This window comes from Drosophila ananassae, chromosome XL (assembly GCF_017639315.1).
Source record: "Drosophila ananassae strain 14024-0371.13 chromosome XL, ASM1763931v2, whole genome shotgun sequence".
NCBI classification, from domain to species: Eukaryota; Metazoa; Arthropoda; class Insecta; order Diptera; family Drosophilidae; genus Drosophila; species Drosophila ananassae.
The window spans coordinates 7,699,137-7,719,129 of NC_057931.1; the positions used below are offsets into that span (position 1 = coordinate 7,699,137).

Sequence of the window (19,993 nt, forward strand, 5' to 3'; positions counted from 1 at the left end):
GGGATTTTCCATTTTGGAATGGGTACTCTGAATGGGAATGGAAATGGAATGCCAGGTCCTGAACCTGCATCAGGCCATTTACTTTGGCTAGCTCCTGCATTAGTAACACAAATACTAACACAATCACAGAGCCACAAAAGGCTAAAAGGACATGTCAAAGGGCACTACTCCTCTCGACAGCATCTGTTGCACTGAACTCTGACTTGTGGGGTTACTTTCACAGGGAATTGTTAATCAGAGAGTGAAACAGTATGACTTAACTATATTATAATACATTTTAATATTTAATTTTATTTAAAATTAGAGTTTAATAATTAAAATACTATAAAATAAGAATACTTTTGACTTCAGAAAGGCGGGCAATGTTTCATGATTTAAATAATATATTATAATTTTATTTAAAACTTAAATATTTAGAAAATTAAATGTAAATACACTTAAACAATAAAATAAAAACTAATTCGTAGCAATTACTTGGCCAACAGCTTCATCTCGGTACTTGCAAACTTCTTCCTTGCGATATCACCCATACGCCGTGTGGTCCCAGGTCTGATGGCTCATCAATAGGCCAGGCCAGGTCAGGCCACGCCCCCTCCCCCACATAACCAAGCTGTGTGGGCGGTGGCAAGTGGGCGTGTCAAGCTTACGGCTAACTAAATGTCGGCATCCTGAGCTGACAGTTCTTGTCATTTAATTTGTCATTTTCCCAAGGAGATGAGATGGTTGGGATGGAGGGAGCTCTTTGGCGAAATTAAGCGATGTCTGTCGGCTGTTTGTTGTCTCTTGTCTGTTTGCCTGTTATTTGTTTGTTGTTCGTTGTCTGTTGTTGTTGCGGCTTGGCTTTAACCTCCGTGGAAGAGCGGAATTTTCATTCCAGATCCGGATCGGCAACAAGAGCACACTTCAAAGGCCATCATCTTGACATTTTGATTTATTGGCTTCTTGGCTGCTGCTTCTTGGCTGGCTTGAGTTTTGTGGTTTCTGGCCACCGGCTTGTTGCTTTCCTTTTGGCTTTCCCTTTTTGTTTCTGGCTTTTCCTTTAGCTGTTGCTTTTGGCAAGAGTCCTAGCCTCACTGTTTTGCTCTCCTGGCCATAAGCTTCTTACAACTATTGGCCAGAAAGGACACTAACCTGGCCCGAAAACCGCGACCTGCTCTCCACACACTCCAGAGAGCATAAATACTGAATTGGAAATAATAACATTTTAAAATAAATAAAATAAAGCAGTTCTAAAAGATAAAAAGAATAAAAGGAGGCGATGTGGAGAACTCTTAGAAACATATCTCAAAATAATAAATAAAATAATGGAAAAAACATAATTAAATAAGGAAATCAGAAGACAATAAAGAGCACTCCCAGGACACCGTCTCCCAAACGCTTAGGCAACCAACTTGGTAGCGGAAATGACATTAAAAGTAAAGAAATAAACAAAAATATAAGGAAAACAGATAAACACTGCATGATAGTATCAAAGGGACAAATTCAGATAGATTTTTAATAAAATATTCAAAATAAATAAAAATAAAAGGTATTTCCTTAACACTATCTTTCGAAGAGAAGCTCTAAGGAGGAAGTCAGACTCCTCCACTCCTCAGCTGAGATATATAAATATAATAATATTTAAATCAAAATAAGAGACCATCACGACAAAAGACTATATAAATGAGTACAGGAACCCACTGACTGATATTTTAAATAAAAATAAATAAAAAGTAAAGATTAAAATAAAATAGGAAGAGAAGAACCCGGCCAGTTGAGTGTCAGGAGGCGACTGACTAAAATATGATGCTTTTCCGGCCAAGGTGGGGTTTTAAAAAAAGGCAGGGCCTACTGGGGCGTAGGTTTCAAAATCCTCGTAGAACAACTTACAATTTCTTCGATATTTGTAAAGAAATTAGTAAGACCCTTAACCATAACTCTCTGGCAACCCTTCTCGAAGTGGCAACAAGAATAGCTCTAACTTTAAAATTGATTAAAAATAACCAGTTTTATATTTTTATTTTTATTCCAAAAAACATCTGAAATCGTGCTTCTATATGGTGACGGGAATAGCTATTTTTATCACAAAACCAAAGAGCAGAAGGCAGAAAATAAAAAATAGCAGTTATGACATTTTTCTGGTGCAACTTTTTTATGACTGCAGCCGAAAGTGCATTTGCTTTTTTATGGCCAAGTTGGTAATAAAAACAAAATAGGAAAAACCTGAAAATAAACTGGTGAAAATGAAGAAAAGCTACTGAAGCTCCTCGAGAAAATGGAAAATTTAATTTGTACAATGTGAAGGAGGCCTTTTGTGACAGAAACTAACACAACTATTCGAAATCCATCTGGCCGTTAAACGGAATTTCAATTGGATTGATTGATTAGGCGATTGCTTGCATGATTGATAGAGTGATTGATTGATTGATTGACGACACACATTTGTGGTCAGAAATGCAAAGACAATTGGAATATTTAATCGAGTATTTAATGGCTTTAATTGACATCGAAAATATTGATTTAAAATTTCAAAAGACGCACCCTCTCTCTTGGAGGTAATTTTCTTAATTGCCGCCCCTTTTATTTCGGCCAAATGGGCGTGGCTTTGAAATGGTGTTGAAATTCCTCAGACAGAATCTTCTTCACATCTTCTTTTGTTTGTGAGGGAGGGAGGAAGTTCGTCCTTCTCCTCGGTTCGTTTGCTTCGGTTTGCATTTTTCTTTGCATATTTATGAGGGCTGGCGAAGGAGGAAAACTCGTGAAAATCCTGCGAACAGGAAGCATTGAACACCATTGAGTGCCGGGTGCTTATCTTTCTCACAGAAACTCTACAAAAAAAATAATAAAATGAAGGGGAAAAAAAATTCAAATCATGACTAGAAAACAGAAAAAAATCGTTGCCTGTTGAGGCTTTTCTCGGCGAGGAAAAATAAAAATGTTTGAGGAACTGAGTCGGAAAAGCCAAGATGAGCCTTTCCCAGACCGATGTTGATATTTTTTCTTGAATTTCTGAAGCCTTATGGTCTTTATTTTGATGTGAAATTTATATATTTGGTTATCCTGTCAATAAGGATATACAGTTTTTGGTTAAAAATGGCAGTCTTCTTAGTCTTTTAACTTTGATGCTAGTTTTTAAGGGTTATTTATTAATAAGTTGTCTTAAAGATATTTTAAGTAATTATATAAAATATATAGAATATTATTTTCTACTAAATCTTAATAATTAAAACTCTTAAAATAAATATTAAATAAATTATACTTTTAAGCCCACTTTTCAGTCCTTTTCTCTCCAAAAACTAAAAGCCAATTCAAATTCCCTAAAATATTTCAACAATAAACCTTCCAATTACTGTGAGAGCTCTGCTAGTGCCCACTCTTAAATTTAATTTGTATAAAATGTAATTTTTAAGATTTATTTACACAATTAAAGCTTTTTGCCTTCTGCAGTCGGACCTTTGCGCATTTTCCCAGCACTCCTATTTATTTCAATTGTTTTTCCTATTTCCCCAGCTAGGTTTTCACGCCAAAGGCTTCGCTTCCCAAGAAGCTCCACGCCGAGATGGACTGAAGAGTTCTGGGAGGGATTGGCAGCAGGGGGGGTGGTGCTTTCCAAGAGGCCGAGGGGCATGGGGGGGGGGTGGTTGGTGGTGCAATCTGTCGCAGATGCCGAGCGGTGAGCACGTGTTCTCCTGCGGCTCATGCTGAGCAACAAATGCCGAAAAGCCGAATGACTTTCGTAGTTCAGTCGCTGTCTCTGTCTCCGCCTCTGCCTCTGCCTCAGTCGCTGCCTCTGCCTCTGCCTCTGCTGCAGTCGACGGCAACGTTGCCTGTTGAAATTTTCGAAAATTCAGCGCATTGGAAGTTCGAAAAGCGGAAAAGCCAAAGAAAAGCGTCAAAGCTTCTTGGGAAATGCTTTTTAAACTTTACTGAAAAGCTTCCTTTTTTTTCAATTCAAAAAACTCGAATTTCCCGCAATTTGAAAATTTTCCTAGAGGGCGCTAATGTGGTATAAACTTTGTGACGTCACTGTGCGACCTAGTGATTGACCTTTTGGCAAGCTCATTGACGTCATCAAAGGAAAAGCGAAAGCTTCACCTCGATCTACGATAGTCGAGAGAAGAAAAATGGTGAAAAGCGCGATTTCCACGCATCACTGACGTCACAGTTGCCCCCAAAAGTCACTGCATTGTGTCAATGTCCTTTGAAAACAAAAAAAAAAACAGAAAAAATGATATGAATGGAAAGAATAATCTTGGCGTAAAGAGGTCATAAGGTCACTGCGTCAGTGACGTCAGGAAGTGACCATCAATCTGAAAATGGAATTATGAACTTGAGAAAGTTCTAATAATAAGATCTTAGGTTTAAGGTTCTAGGATCTCTAAGAAATATTTTAGTAAAATTTCAAATATTATATATATTATTTTAAAATCTAAAAACTCTTTAGAAGAGTATTAAGTATAATCTTATCTTCTAATTTGAATCTTAAAACTTAAAAACTAATTCTTATATACAATTTCTCTTTCTTTCTAGGTGAGTACCCCTTTAAATTCTTTCAAAACTAAAGCCCTACAAGTTAATGCCAAGCAAAGGTTTGATTTTAAAAATATTCAAGCCAAAAAAGAACCATTTCTCTTAAAAACTATTTGAAACAAAAGCCATTCATAGTTTTCCCATCATCACTTAATCAATCATCCAATCAAATCAATCAAATCCAGATTAATTTTGATGAAAAAGATTAAGGCAGCTTATGATCCATCAACAATGCTGAATTACCATTTTTTTTGATTGCTTAAAATATTTTCCCTTAAAACTTATGTATTTCCACATCAATTCTTGTTACTCATTCGGAACGCTTTTCGAGGGAAAATCGACGGCAATCAATCGGCAAATGAAAGGCAATGCCAGGAATCGGGTATTGTGAAAATGCATTAAAAATGTTTCTCTCGAGCCAAATTACCGCCCCCCAACGCCACCCACTTGGTGGCCATATATTGGTATTTATATATAGACTTGTTCTAGAGGGTATTATTAGTCGAAAAGTATAGGGTTCAGTCTTTTGGTTGGATAGAGGAAGATGGTAGGGAAAAGCTAACCTTAAGCTTTTATTTTTAAAGAGAGTTATTACGTAAGCTTTATGAGAAGTGTGGAGGAGAGCCCTCTACTTCAGTTACTTTTTATGTTAGAATTCCTTACTGGTTCTGGTCATAGCACTTCTGAGAAATATATCTTATTCCAGGGTATTTAAAGACTCTATATACTCGTTGCTGACCTTCCCACTTTTTCTTCGATCGTTTTCAGAGTAAAACACTCGTTTTTTATGGGTTCTTGTGTTTTTTGTGAGTCTGTGCTTTTTTTTGCTGGCTGTGAATTTTCTTTTTAAACAAATAAAGAGGCGCATTAAAAACGATATTGTCGACAATTGACGAAAACAGGGCAGCAGCCCAGCAGCCCAGAAGCAGCCTAGAAGTCGATTCTTTACGCAATCTTTTCTTTCTCGTGAGTGAAATGAAAATGAAAATGAAAAACGAGTGAAGGTCGCCCCCTGTCTTGTCTGAAGTCTGAAGCTCTTGCTGTAGCTATAAGTGACGCTATAAACGCATTTATATATTAAGTGTATAAATGGTTTTTGTGTTTAATTTATTTGTTATTTTTGGTACTGTTGTTTTCCCATTCATCGAACTCGCCTGCTCGGCTGTTTTCTATCTTATGGACACAAATATACAATATTTATGATTAACTGAAACTGTGCAGGAACTGCAATTTGCAATTGCGTCGATTGAGAAACACTTTGTACTGCTCAAATAAAATAAAAATGAATAAAATGTTTAGACGAATGGATAATCTCATTGGCAGTGGAATTTTCTTTTCCATTTCGGGTTGCATGTCATTTGTGTAATCAATACTTTCCCTCAAACATTGTTTGCATATTATTATTATTTTTTTTTTTGGCAATATTGTGATTATTTTCGGTATGTCCTTTACCTCCACTTGTTGCCATTTTATTTGGGAATCTTTCCAAGGCCGAGGCCAACCTCCCTTCGAGTGTTTCCACCTCAGCCAGAGATGCAATTCGAGAATGGTTCACAAGGCTCTTGGCCATGGCACTAAGTGATTGGTTAATGTTTTCCCCAAAAAGCCATTGTTTATGGGGCGGGATAATCATAATATATAAAACTACAATTTCAGTTTCTAATTGGAGTGATTAAAAAAGATGTATTTTATTTAAAAAAAAGTATTTTGAATATTTTTTATTTGAAAGATTTGTGGTTTTGAATTATCCTATTATTAGCCTGCATAAACGCATTTTTAGACTGTTATTTCTTTGGGTCGTTGCTGGCCGTTGACGTTGCAAACAATTTGCGTGAAAAACACTTTTCCCACACACTCACACACACACTGGCACACTGGCACACACTCGTAAATACATTTGGAAACCCACTCACTTATATTTGAATACTCAGACAGGCATTCATTTTAATTTGAGTACAGTGGGTAGTGTTTAAGTTAAGTTATTAAGTTATTAAAAATTATATTCTACTTTTTTAATATTTTTATATGAAATTTTTACAAAAAAAAGACAAGAAAAAAGGGCTATAGTTTCCCAACTATATGATACCCGGTACTACTCTTCAAAATGCCCTTTAAAAATAGTTAGATTTTTCTGAATTTTGTTTTTGAAATATTTTTTACTTAAAAATTGTTCAAAAAACTAAATAAAAGTGATAAAAAATTAATGAAACCATTTTTTAACCAATCCATTTTAAACGGTTTTAAAAAATATAGAATTCTATAAAAATTCTCTCTTCCTAGTAATCACTGTACTAGGATTGGTACATAGGCTGGATTTGTGGGCTTCGCTGCTGCTGCCGACTTCGCTGCCAGCGTCTGCGTTGGCTGCGACGCCGGCAGAGCGCGAGGCCTGCCAGCAGATCTTCAGTAACGCGCACGCCGGTGATCGCTTCGCACTTGTTTCACCAAAAAAAAAAATAAAAAGCAAAAAATAAATCACACAAACAAACAAGTTGTTAATTAAAAAATTATCTTTTGGAGTGCACTATTTTGTTATTGTTATTGGGAGTTGTACATACATATATACCTCTTTTTTTGTCAGTGTATGTGTTGAAATAATCATAAAATTTGATTAAAAAATCATTTTTTGAAAGAAAATGGAAATTATGTGAAAAGTGTCGCGTTGGTCGTTTTTTTTTTGTTTTTGTTGTCATTCCCGATGATGACGTCGCCGATCTGTTGTCTCTTTTGCTCAGTCCCCCCACTGTTTATGTCTCTCTCACACACACACACACAAACAGTCACTCGAAAAAAAATCATTTTTTTGAAATTCATATATTTTTTATTGTTTTTTTTTTCTGAAAAATTTTTTTTTGTGGTTGGAAAATGTGAAAAATGTGTGCGACAACTGTGTGCCACCCGCCCCCTGGCCCCCTCGCCACTCCCCCTGCTCCACCACCGAATGTCTGCGTCTCGGCCGGCGTCTCTGTCGCTGTGTGTATGTGTGTGTGTGTGTGTGTGTGAAAAAAAGGCGGCCAAAAAAATAAAAAACAAAAAAGAAAAAAAAGTGAAAAATAAATGAAAATTGTTTCGTTTCATTTCTTTTGTCATTTGAATATAAATAAATATATATCTAGACGTCTGTCTATTTGTCGTCCCCCTCCCCCCAACCATCCCCCTCTCACTCGCTCTCTCACGTCTCTCTCCATATATATATATACATATATCTTCACATATCGGCTGATCTATATCCGAACCACCACCGACTGACCGGCTATATACGTATATGTGTCGCCACAGTCTTAAGTGTTTCCCGAAATACACGGAAAAAAAACAAAAAAAAACAGCATCCACAGAAAGTAAAAGAGGAACAAAGTGCATCGTACAGTGAGAGAAAAGGTGGAGTAGGTCGATGAATGGATCGCCTGCATGGCCCACATCACGACGACGCACGGCAGCTTAAGCCAAGCGCCAAGGTAAGCGCCCCACTGTACCACCGCTGCCCCTGCCGCTGCCAACGTTGACGTCGACGTCGATGCCGATGCCGCTGCCTCAGCCTCAGCCGACACCTCAGCCGCTATCCCCGCAGTTATCGCCTCTGCTGCTGTTGCGCTGCCTAAGATTTTCTGTTTTTTTTTTTCAGTGTGTGTTTTTTCGTCCTTAAGAAGTTTCTTTAATTCTAAAATTTCAGGGAATTGGATATGCTTTTTTTTGGTATTTTTATTTTTAAAAGAGGTTTTTGAAAAATCATATTTTTGAAAACCATAAACCAAAGAATGGAATTCTTGGGGGAATTTCTAATTCAAAACAGGTTCTCATAAAATCTTTAATATTTTTCAGTTTTTTTACAGTTTATAGGATATGGAAAACATACTTAAATAAATAAAAAATTTACATAATGATTTTAGTTGCAAGTTTATTGTTTTAAAAATTTAAAAAAAAAAGAGTTTATCCATAAAGACATATTTTTGAAAAATGTTTATGAAACTTAAAAGTGTTTGAAAAATTTTCAAGAAAATATTTATAAATTTTCTTAACTTCAAACCTAAGAATATAGAGTTAAAAAATATATTTTTTTAAATTATTGATCACCTTTCTCTCTTTCTTCCCATACCTATTGTCTTCTGTAGCCTTTCTTCTCTGACATATTTTTTTGCATCTTCTTCTTCTGCTCTGCACGCGCTTCTTCGAAATTATGTTGTTTTTCTATTTTCCATTTTCCATTTCTCATTTTCCATTTTTCATTCTGCATTTAAATTGGATTTTATTATTTTCTAAATATTTACTTTGGAGCGAGAATTTTGCATTTACGACTCGACCGGGCCGGCCGGGTCGGCCGGGTCGTTAGCCAGGCCGGTATGGAGAACGTCAGCAGGTGCCATAGAATGTTTGCCAAAAGTTGTTCAAAAAATTATTCGAACGGATAGTCGAACGAGTGAATGAATAATAATTATTCGAATTTGTGGTCAGCCTCGAAAAGAATGGAATTCTTAGGCTTTTCTCATCATCGATTGGCTCATATGGCATGCATTTCTTTCGGAAAGTGTTAGACAGAGAGCCTCCGAGTGAGCGGGAAAGAGAGTTGGCCAAGAAAGTGAAAGACAGGTGATGATTATTAAGAAAAAAAAAACAAAAAAAAAGGTTCAACCTTGAGGGCGACTTAAAATGCGCTAACAAGTGCGCTCCCATGTCTCCTGGGTCTTAGCCATAATTTCTCTGGCTCTAGCCTTCTCTTTCCGGCTTTCTATTTAACCCTATGCCTGTCTCTTTCCATTTCTCTGGGTCAGTGTGGCACTCTTTCTCCATCTCTCCCCCTCTCTGTCTGCTGCTTTTTGTATTCTTGCCATCTCTCTCGCATTTCCGGCTTAGGTTAAAGCCAAGGTTCAACCCGTTTGAAAATTAAATTAGAAAAGAGGCGGGTTTTTGTTTTTATTTCTAAATGAATTTTAAATGCTCTTTAAAAACAGATATTTTATAATTTAAATGTAGGTTTAAGTAAATATTTATTTTTAAACATTATTTAAGGGAAGAATGGGAAATAATTCAATTGTTTCTAGGTTAAAATCCATCCAAGAATAATTTTATTAACAAAAAAACATGAAAGTTTCAAAAACAATAAACAATAACATATTTTTGTATGATACTTAATATATTTCTTAATATAAAAAAATTATTACAATTAATATTAAATTAAAAATAAAAACCCCTTATTGAATAATTCCCACTACCCCTTCGAAAAGAGCCAGAGAAATGTGTCAATTGCCGATCGTTGGAGGCTTTTGGAACCACCATACCATAGAGAGACCAGCACCACCCAACGCCACCCACTGTAGCTGTGGATATGTCGGACCGGAACGGTGGTGCACTTTCAAGTGGCGCGCGCGCCCGTTCACATCGGTGGTCACCTTCCCATGTGGTGTTTCCTGGCCCAAAGAATAACAAACTGTGGAATATCAGATATATTTTTTGTATCCCCCCCCCGGATAGCGGGATAGATGCTATCCCCAGGGAGCCACCTTCGGAAATTCGTGCGTCGCGAGGGTGACATAAAAATCCACAAAACTGGTGTCTGGAATTATGCATGCGGCGCCCACTGTGCGCTCGCCAGCGGAGATGCGTCACAAGAAGAAGAGGTAGAGCCGACCGAAGCCGGCAGATATTTTATTTCCGGATATCTTCCGGATACACTTCCACTCCACATCCCTAGCCAGCCCTTCGACCTTAGCCCTTCGTTATTAATCTTCTATAAATTTTATTTATTTTTTTTTTTTCAACTTGATTTTTTTTCCATTGTGTGTGCTTGTTGTGTTGTGTCTTGAATTCGAAAATCAAAAATTTTGAAAAATTATATTTGATTTTGAAAAAATGATTTTGAATTGAAAAAAAAAATGGCAAACGAATCGAAATGGAATCGAACTATGGGGCCGCCAGGCAAAAGCAATTTGTCATGCAGGATAATTTTCAAATGATGTAAATATGTGACATTTAAGTTTCAAACTAACAATAATTAACAATAAATTAATTAATAAAAGTAAAAACCTAAATTAAAGTAGAAAAGGTAATAGAGAAAGGTCTTAGAAAATGCTTGGTGAGTTGTTTTGAAACAGTAGTTGTTGTTTTAGTTTTGAATTAATCAATAATAAGGCTTGTTTATATTATTATATATTATTTTAAATTTAAATTTGGAAATAAAATACTTAATTTTAGAAATTTTTTAAGAAATAAAACTGCCTTTACTTAACTTTAAGTTGGAAAACCCCCTAAAACAAATAAATCTTTAAGAACGAGACATTTCTTTCAGATTCTTGGCTTTGATTTGTGGCAAGTGCCCAAAGTTGGTAGAGTTCTGGGGCAAGTTGAAGTGGCAAAGCGGATATGTTAGACGGCACGAAAGAATCCCATCAACTCACACTTCGCTTAGCCTAGCCCCGTCCCTCTCTAGCCCCTGGCTAGCCCTCTCTTTCGCACTGGGTCCTTAGGGCTTTTGTGTTTCTTTCTTTGATTGCCGCAACCTTGACGTGAAGCGGAAATATTTGTCCAGCACTTTTCGTCTTTGGTTTAGTTTTTTGTTGAGGTTTTTTTTTATTTATTTCTATTTCTTTTTTTTGTTTATTTCATGAATTTATTTTTTTTAATTGATTTGCCTTGGCCCTCACTTTCTTTCACTTTCACGCTTCAGGTTCCTTTCCTTTCTTTTATTTTATTTTTATTTTTTTTCTGGTATTTTGTGGCCAGAATATAAGAATGCCATCAATTTTGTTATTTTTAGAATGCAAATCGTTTTGTCAGCCTTCGTGGGATATTAAGGGGGGCAGGGGGGAGAGGGGAGGGTGGCACAACTAAGGGGTCATGGGTCTTGAGATTCATATTCATCCATCAGATCTCCAGCTGGGGCACAGCATCTGTGAAATGCAATTCCCGATTGCATTCGTGGGTGGCCTCTCTCTCTCAAAAAAATATATATATTTGTTTGTTTTATTTTCTTTTTGTTTTTAATGATTTTTTTCTTTATTGTACCCCATTGTTTTTGGTTTTGTTGTGGAACAGACTGTGGCAAAAATTTGATCAATATTATTTTGGAGTAGCAGTGACCCCGCTTTGTGCCTCACGTGCCACGAATGCTTATTAGCCTCGATGGCTTCCAGCTTTTACAGAAAAAATAAAAAAAAGCGAGAAAGAGAGATGCATTTTTCTCACAAAATAAATAAAAAAAGGATATAATACTTATGAGTTATATAATTTTCAAGTCCAACTGGAAAGAAAATCCATAAAGAAATACACTCTTATTATTAATAATATTTTTTTCCATGTGTTTTACGTATTTGCCACATGGTGGCATGGCATGGCATGCAAAGTTTTCTGTCCCCCTCACCCCTTTGGGGGCAATTTGCATGGCAACACAAAAAAAGGGAAAAAGAAATGAAAATGAAAATATAGACGACCATGATCCATGGTCCAACATTGCGTATGCGTCATATGCTCAATGTTGTTCTGTTCCCTTTCGTCGACAAATTGCAGTCACACATGCAACTCACTTTGAATTTCATTCCACACCCAACGGCAACAATTGTCCTTCGTCCTGTCTCTGCCCTCTGCCCCCCCTTGCCAACTAATCTCAGGCTTAAAAATTTAAATTTTTTATCCAATATGCCCCGCAATTGGATTAATTATTCGGATTACCATTATTTCTTAAAGTCAGTGAGGCATATTTATTGGATGTCCGTATATTATGGGGAGTATAATGTACAAGGATATGCCGGGGAGAGGATATGGATCTGCGTTGATTGGAGGGCCCGGGCCAAAAACCAGGAAGAAAAGGCTTTCGCAACCTCTGGCCTCCGAGGTCAGGCTGGAAATAATTTACCAGCCAGCTGCTTTTATTACACAGGGAGAAAGAAGGTGGTGAAATAATATTAAAATGATTATAAGGGGTTTCTATGGCTTAAAAAAATATATTACGCATACGCAGTGTTAGCTTCTAAAGAATATTACGTATACGTAGAGTTTCTTTTAGGATTATTAGGATTTTGAAGTATTATTAAAATTGTATTTCTCTTAGTATTATTCTTTCAAGAAAATACTAAAAATTCTCTCTTTTTTGTTAAATATTACGTATACGTCTTTATGTAAAATATTACGTATACGTAATTTTTAAGAAATATGCTTTGTATATTAAATAATTCAATAAAGGAGTGTATAAAAAGTAATAATTTAACAGAAAATTGAGAATAGTAATCATTTAAAGTATAAGAAACAGTATCTATAAAATATTACGTATACGTAAGACGTAAAATAGAAATACCTTTAGAACTTTAAACCTTTTCGAAACACCTCCTTATTTTCTTTCCGTGTTCAATTGCTTTCTCTGCACACACATTAACATTAATCGTCATACACACACACACACTGACGCATATAGGGACACGTACTCATACACTGAAACAGTTACGAAACGAAAGAGGCAGAAAAAGAGGAGCAAGGAGCAAAACAAACTCGAAAATGACGAACGCGACAACGACAACGAGAACGACAATTCCGCGACTGCGGCAACGAACGGACTCGAACTCGAAGCCGAATTGAAATGTTCTGCTCGGCTGACAGCCACTTACACTCACACACTCATACACTCATACATTCATACTCATACTCACACTCACACTTACGGAAGCATTCACTCTCACAGCCGGAGTTCACGAGCTTTGGCCTTTTGTTGTTTTTGTGAGTTGAGTTAAAGTCGCGCTGCCTGGGGACTATGGAGGGCAAAATAATATCATTTTTAATAAAATTATTAAGATTTTTATTAAATAAAATATTTAGGGATTTATTTGTTTTTTAAGGGAATTTATAAAAATATATTTCATTTAGAGACTTTATTTTCAACCAAAAAAAGAATCTTCAAAGATTAATCTTTAAAATAATAGTAAAGTATATTTTAATATTTAAAATATTAAGATTTGAAAATTTATAATTAATTATTTAAACTAAAAGTAAACTATTTAATAAAAACTTATAAAAAGAAAACCTTTAGAATCTTAAGAAGAACCTATTTCTTCCACAAGCGTTCTCCTAATATTTCGAACTCTACTGTCTTAGCTTCCCTTTGTGTCTGTGTGAGGTCCTCTTTTCTTTCCCCCCCTGCCTACATGTGTGTGCTAGTGTGTGTGTGTGTGTGTGTGTGTGCCATCTGCAGCATTTAGTTAAGTTAAGCAATGAAGTGAACCCAACTGAACCGAAACTGGCCGAAATTGAAACGACGACAACAGCGATGAGGAATCGTTGCCATGTTTATACTAAAAAGGATATATGCATATATGTATATGTGTGTGTGTATTAGTGTGAGTGCTGATTCAAGTGGTGCTGCTGGCTTAGATTTCTGGCCGATTGTTTGCTTTCCTCATTTTTTTTCTGTAGTTCCCCCCGAGCGAGCTCTGAATTCGGAATTTTTGGCTTTTTTTTTGTTCGTTTCTGGCGAATAGTTTGTCCTGCCGGGCCAGCCAGCCAGGAAGCCAGTTAACAGAGCTCTCTCTCTCTCTCACTCACTCACTCACTCACTCTCTTAGTGTGTGTGTGTGTGTGCGTGTGGCAACTTCGGCGGTGCTAGTGGCATTGCTGCTGCTGCTGCTGCTGCTTGTGCTGCTGCTGGTGGCTTCCAGCATTGTCAACAACGCGGCACAAAGTTCATACAATTGTGACACGCGGCGCGTTAAGCACGTGGCTCTGACTGATAACAAACACACACTAAAAATATATATAATTACTATACTATATAGTGTATATAGTATTAATATTATATACTTAAATAATTAATCAAAAAAAATATATAAGAAAACTATTTTTTTCAAGTGCCCTCATAACTAGGCAATGGATTATTAAGTGCGTCTGTGTCTGTTTCTGATAACAGTTTCTAATTGAACCCATTTTTTTTTTAAGTGTTGTGCTTAAAAATCGGATAAAAGTTATTTAAAAATCATCTAAAAAATAGTGCGATTAGCTAACTGCTAAGTCATAACCATAACCATTCAGAAAAGTGAGTGCATTCAACTCGCAACTTGGATGCCATCCAACAGTGCCCCTTCCTCCTTCTCCTCACAAAAACTGATTTACTTTAGTGCTCTAGCCGAGAAGAAGCTAAAAAAAATAGATGAAAAAAAATATGCAAAAAAAGCTATAAGCTAATTAAGTTTTAAATCTGAAAAGGTTTTCCACGAGTGGGCTGAAAAATAGTTAAGTTTTTGCCTTTTTCAGGCAAGGATTTTAAAAGAAAAACAAGGTTTAATTCTAAAAACAATAAACTTTTATTAAAAATTTATTAAACCATAATTTTTTTAATATTTTAAACTATAAAAAATAATACAAAAACTTAAAAATTAAAACCGTGAGGGATTAAGTTTTAAAAACTTAAAAAATAAACGTTTTCTTGGTGATTTCTTTAAAAAAATATTCAAAAATGATCTATAAACCATAAAAAATATTTAAAATTAAAAATTAAAACTAAAAAAAAACTACAATGAGTAGCAACAATGGCAACGATCAACAGCAACAACAACAACAACCACAGAGCACAACAACAACAAGCACAACCGGAAATGAGTCCGGATCTGGAACCGGATCCGTATCCGGATCTGGATCTGGTCTACGTCCTGCCACCGCTCCAGCCCGCACTGGTGGCATGAACAACAACAACAACAACAATAACAACAACGATGGGGCAACAACCAGCACTGCCAGCACCTACAGGGTGAACTTGCAACCGCCACACCAGCAGCCCAGCAGCAACAACAATGGCAATACTGGTGGTGGCAACACTGCCAGCAACAACAATCACCACGAGAGCCACACAGCCGGAAGTACAGGTAGCACCTTGGTGGTGAACACCAGCACCAATGTGGCAGTAGGGGGAGGTGGAACGGGAGGAGCTCCCACATCTACTGGCAGTTCCAGCAACAACAATCACATTTATGTGAATCCCCATAGCTATGATAGCAGCACTACGGGCAGTGTTAGTGGCTCCACGGCGGTGATGTTGCCACTGCCAGTGGCCAATACTACAACAACAACAACAGGGGGAGGAGCCACATCTGCAGCAGCAACAACAGCAGCAGCATCAGCATCAGCATCAGATGCCTCGCAGCAACATCCCTTGGGAGCGATCAGTAGAACCGGAAATGGCAATGGAACTAGCACGGGAACTGGCAATGGAACTGGAACTGGCACTGTCACCTGTACCGGAACTGGAGCCGGAACTGGCACCTCCACCTCCACAACCCTGAGCACCCTGAACACATATCTCTTCCCCTGCGGCGCCGACTCGGCCAGCAGCTGCGATCTGGACAGCAATTTCAGCCAGATGCTGGACGCCGGAGGCAGTTCCTCCCTGAGCCACCAGTCCACCGCCCCCGTGGGTCATGGCCTGGGTGTCCAACTGGGCCTGGGATTCGTCAATAGCCGTAGGAGGATCCGACGGCTCTTTGGAGTGGGCGGAGACTTCCAGCAATCGCCCGGCACTCCCACTCCCTATGCAGCCGCCCTGCGCCGCCGGAGCTCCCAGCTGATGCAGTTGACCAAGAAACGGGAGAGGGAGCTGGAGGATCTGGAGCAGCAGCAGCGGATAGCGACAGTGGCCTCGGCAAATGCCGCCTTTCTGGAGCGTCGCGAGCAGCAGCAGCAACAACAGTTGCAACTGCAACTGCAGCAGCAGCAGCTGCAACAGCAACCGACCCAGTTCATTGGCTTCAATCCGCTCCAGGCGGAGGCGGGAAAAAAGAAGAAAAAGAAGCCGCCAGGACCGCCGGCCCAGGCCAGGCAGCAGTCGTCTAGGAATATGGAGGATCCTCTGATGAATCGTCCTCGGAAGAACACGCCCTCGTCCAGCAAGAAGAAGGACAAGCTGGAGAATCCCTATGAGAAGTACCAACAACCAAAAAAAAAAAACAAAAATCCACCAAAAAGCCAAAGCACTCAAGCTCTTAAGCCACTTACGCTTAAAAAATCACTCTTAAAAAAATTATATACTTAAAATTATAAGATTTAAAATTAAGCTTAAGACAAATGCTTCTCCTGATTTGTTTCTAATGCGCTTAAAATTCTATTTTCAAAGCTTGTTTTTGTAAAAAATTGAATAAAAATGAACTTGACAGCAAAACTACTTAGTTTATATTTGAAAATTAGTAAACTGCTTCGCTTAAATGCTTTTAAAATTTAAATGCTTAAATGCCTTTTTAAAAACAAAAGCACTTAAGGTTAAAATATATTTTCTTTTTTTTTTTTTTAATAAACATAAGTTACCTTTCCTGATTGCCTCGGTTTTCGTAACAATTATCCTGTCACCAGGGTGTAATCATCACAGCTCACAGATTCGTTCGTCCCACAGGGCGTATGCGTAATGTCCCCTTCACAAAGGACAAAAAAAATAATGCAAAAAAAAAAAAATAGAAAAAAGTGGTAGACGGAAAAACGGAAACAGAGCCAAGTTGCCGCCAAGTCAATGCCCCGGCAAAGCGAGAATCCAGAATCTATAACCGAAATCTGAATCAACAGACACCAGACGGCGCCAGTTTTGAACTCTGACTGAAAAAAAAAAAATAACTAAGAGGGAGGAAGTCAGAAGTCAAAAGCCAGTAAAGTCAGAGGAGTCAGTAGCCAGGATAACAGTATATATATCCTTTTTCTTTGTATATAGTAGTCATCTTTGCGTCTAACTGGAGCCAACATAATTCTTAGTCGCTCATTACGTATACGCCACGTTGTCAGTCCACCAGTGAGTGAGTGAGTGGGGGAGGGAGGTGGTGTCCTGGGAACAGGACCAACGGTTAATTGTCCTAGGTCAGCAGAAAAATCAAAGGTCCTGGATGCTCCCAAGGATGATTCTTTTGGCATATTTTTGCTCTTTTTTATTATTATTTGACTTTTTCTATTTTTTTTTTACCGCTTTTATGTAATGCCTTGTGGGGTCCCCGGGGGGTATGAGTTGGGAAATTGCTTTAATGTGGCTTGCGTGTTGCTGTTAGCTGTGCCCTTTGTTGCTTTGCTTTTTTTATATATTTTTTTTTATTTTTTTTACCATTTTTCTTCCTCCAACGCCGCTAAAAAAGAATTTATGTCAATGCCAGAAGCGGCAAACAACAAACAAACAAGCGATGGAGCAGCAACAAGAAAACAATAACAGAAAGCGAAATATTATAATGAACCAGAAAGAGGGGGGCGGGGGGGGGAGAGGGGGAGAGGGGGCAGTTGTGGCAAGGGGTGTGGCAAGGTACAGGGGGTAGCAGGGGGGCAGTGGGTGTTGCAAAGTACCTATGTGGGTGAAATCGGGAGCCCAAAACATTACTCTGCAGTTTCAGTTAATTGGCAACTAACACACACACACACACACACACACACAGTGGGCAAAAAACACTCTTTAGTGGCCAACACGTGGGCGACAAAAATTATTATACACACTGAGAGAAATTTGAAGAGGTTTTTTGTTAGGATATACGATCTTTTTTACTAAAATTTGGGGAGATTGGCTCAAGATTTTGTAGTTTTTTTATAATTTATTGAATTTCAAAGCTTTTTTAAGGCTTTTAATTAATTTCAAGTCTTAAATTTTGATTAGAAAATACAAAATATTAAGTTTTTAATAAAAAGTAACTTATATTTTAGTATTTTTCTTTTCTTTTTTTATTTTCTTTATTATTTCTTCTTTTTTTTCTAAAATTTAAAGCCTCTGATAGCTAAATAGTTTTAAAGCTCATAGCTTGAAGTAAAAAATATATTTTAAAATTAAGAAATAAGGTAATAAGGTAAGGTAACAAATTAATACTTAATAATAAATAGTTTAAATTTGATGTAAAAATTTTAACCTATTATTTTCAAGCAACTCTTTCAACCAAAACAGCAATAAGGGCCTAATACCCTAACTCTTTAGCTTCCAAACAACTACTTTTTATTTCTAGACCCTATTTTGTCACAGTGTAACAATAGAGAGAGCTAGTTTATGGCAGAAAGAGAGAGTCAGAGGCGGAGAGAGCGAAAACACGCGACCCCAGAGCTGCGACATGTAGCCGCCATTTAAATTGCCCGGCAAGGCGAACACCCTCTATTCACCCCTCCCTCGCCACCCCCTATATAGCCCACCCCCTCATAACCTAGCCACCCCCTTCCCCCGCAATCCCTTCTTTACCGCCCTAGGGGGACAGACCCGGAATGAGACATGTTGCCCTTGATTTGTGTGCACGGCATGTGGCGGCGTGTTGACTATTTGCATTGCATGACGACCCCCCCTACACACACACACACACACACACACACACAAACACTACTTTTCTCTCAGTGTGTGTGTGCGGCAGCTTGTGTGTCCAATAATTTCGTAACATGGCCTTTGTGGCGATCTTTGCTCAGCGATAAAAAACAACAGCAAGAAAAAACAATGAAATAGAGAACAGAACTAGTCACTTTTCATACTTAATTATATTCCTTTTTTTGCATTTCTTAATGGGAAGTTTTTAGGATTAATAGTTAATTTTAATTCTAAAATTCATTATTATTAATGAATATAGTTTACATACTATTTTTGAATTAAATTATAAAGAGTATAAGGCAAACGGCTAGGCTGAGGAGGCTCATTTCCAATTTCGTGGAAAGGCCTCTGTCGAGGACGAAACCATATGTATTATGGAATCTAGTGCAATTGGGTAAACTTCAGGCCAAATGATTTGCATTTTTTCTACTCCTTTTTCGTCCTTTTTCTCCATTTTTTTCTTTCTTTTTTCCCCCTATTTTTTTGCCATTTGATTCTCATTTGTAATTTTTTGACGCTTTCTGACTAATGAAGGGTAATTATTAATTATTCGAAGGCTGCCAGACATTTTGCTGAGTAATTTCTGGTCACTAAATGAAAAATGATTAGAAGCTTAAGTTTTACTCCATTTTAGTTTTATTTTTTAAGGAAAATTGAATCCTTAAATGCCATAGAGGAGGCAGCTCCGAAGTGGGCCCTGATAAGTATGCTATGAAAAATGTTAGCCTACAAGACTCTAGTTTTACTTTATTTTTGGCTTACCTCAAGGGCCACCAATTAGTAGAGCCACCTCGCCCCTTCTTCCACCACCCCCTCCTGGCGCCCCTCCCCCCACCTGCCCCCCTAGTCCTGTGGCAGCGACCTTGAACTCGCCGGCAAATCGAAGCACGAAACAAACACAAAGCGAATGAAAGTAAAAGTTGCACGTGCTTCGTCTTCTGCGGCTTCTACTTCAGTTTTTCCTGCCTTTTTTTTCTTCTTCTTCTTTGCAACTTGCGGCAGCTGCATGCATAATGTGAAAACACCACCCACCACGCCCCTTCAAGCCCCATAAGCGGCGAAGGTCGCTACTGCATTTTCTCAAAAAAAATGGGGTTTAGATTTAAAATGAAAATGGGCTAATGGGCTAAAAGTTAAACATTACATTTATGTTTTAAGTAAAGATTTAAGTTTCTTATATTTGTTTTTTAATAAAAAAAATTAGTTTAAGTATTTTTAAAACAT

General features: G+C 37.7%; 2 protein-coding genes across 2 annotated transcripts in view; both read left to right on the top strand.

The window, feature by feature from the left end:
• Window positions 1-19,993, top strand: part of LOC6502283 (potassium voltage-gated channel protein Shaker) — a 135,064-nt gene that overhangs the window by 39,906 nt on the left and 75,165 nt on the right. The gene's annotated exons all lie outside the window — the stretch shown is intronic.
• Window positions 14,949-16,716, top strand: LOC116655570 (probable serine/threonine-protein kinase cdc7). Its single transcript, XM_032453514.2, has one exon. The coding sequence runs from the start codon at window positions 14,996-14,998 to the stop codon at window positions 16,502-16,504; it is 1,509 nt and encodes a 502-aa protein (XP_032309405.1). The 5' UTR covers window positions 14,949-14,995; the 3' UTR covers window positions 16,505-16,716.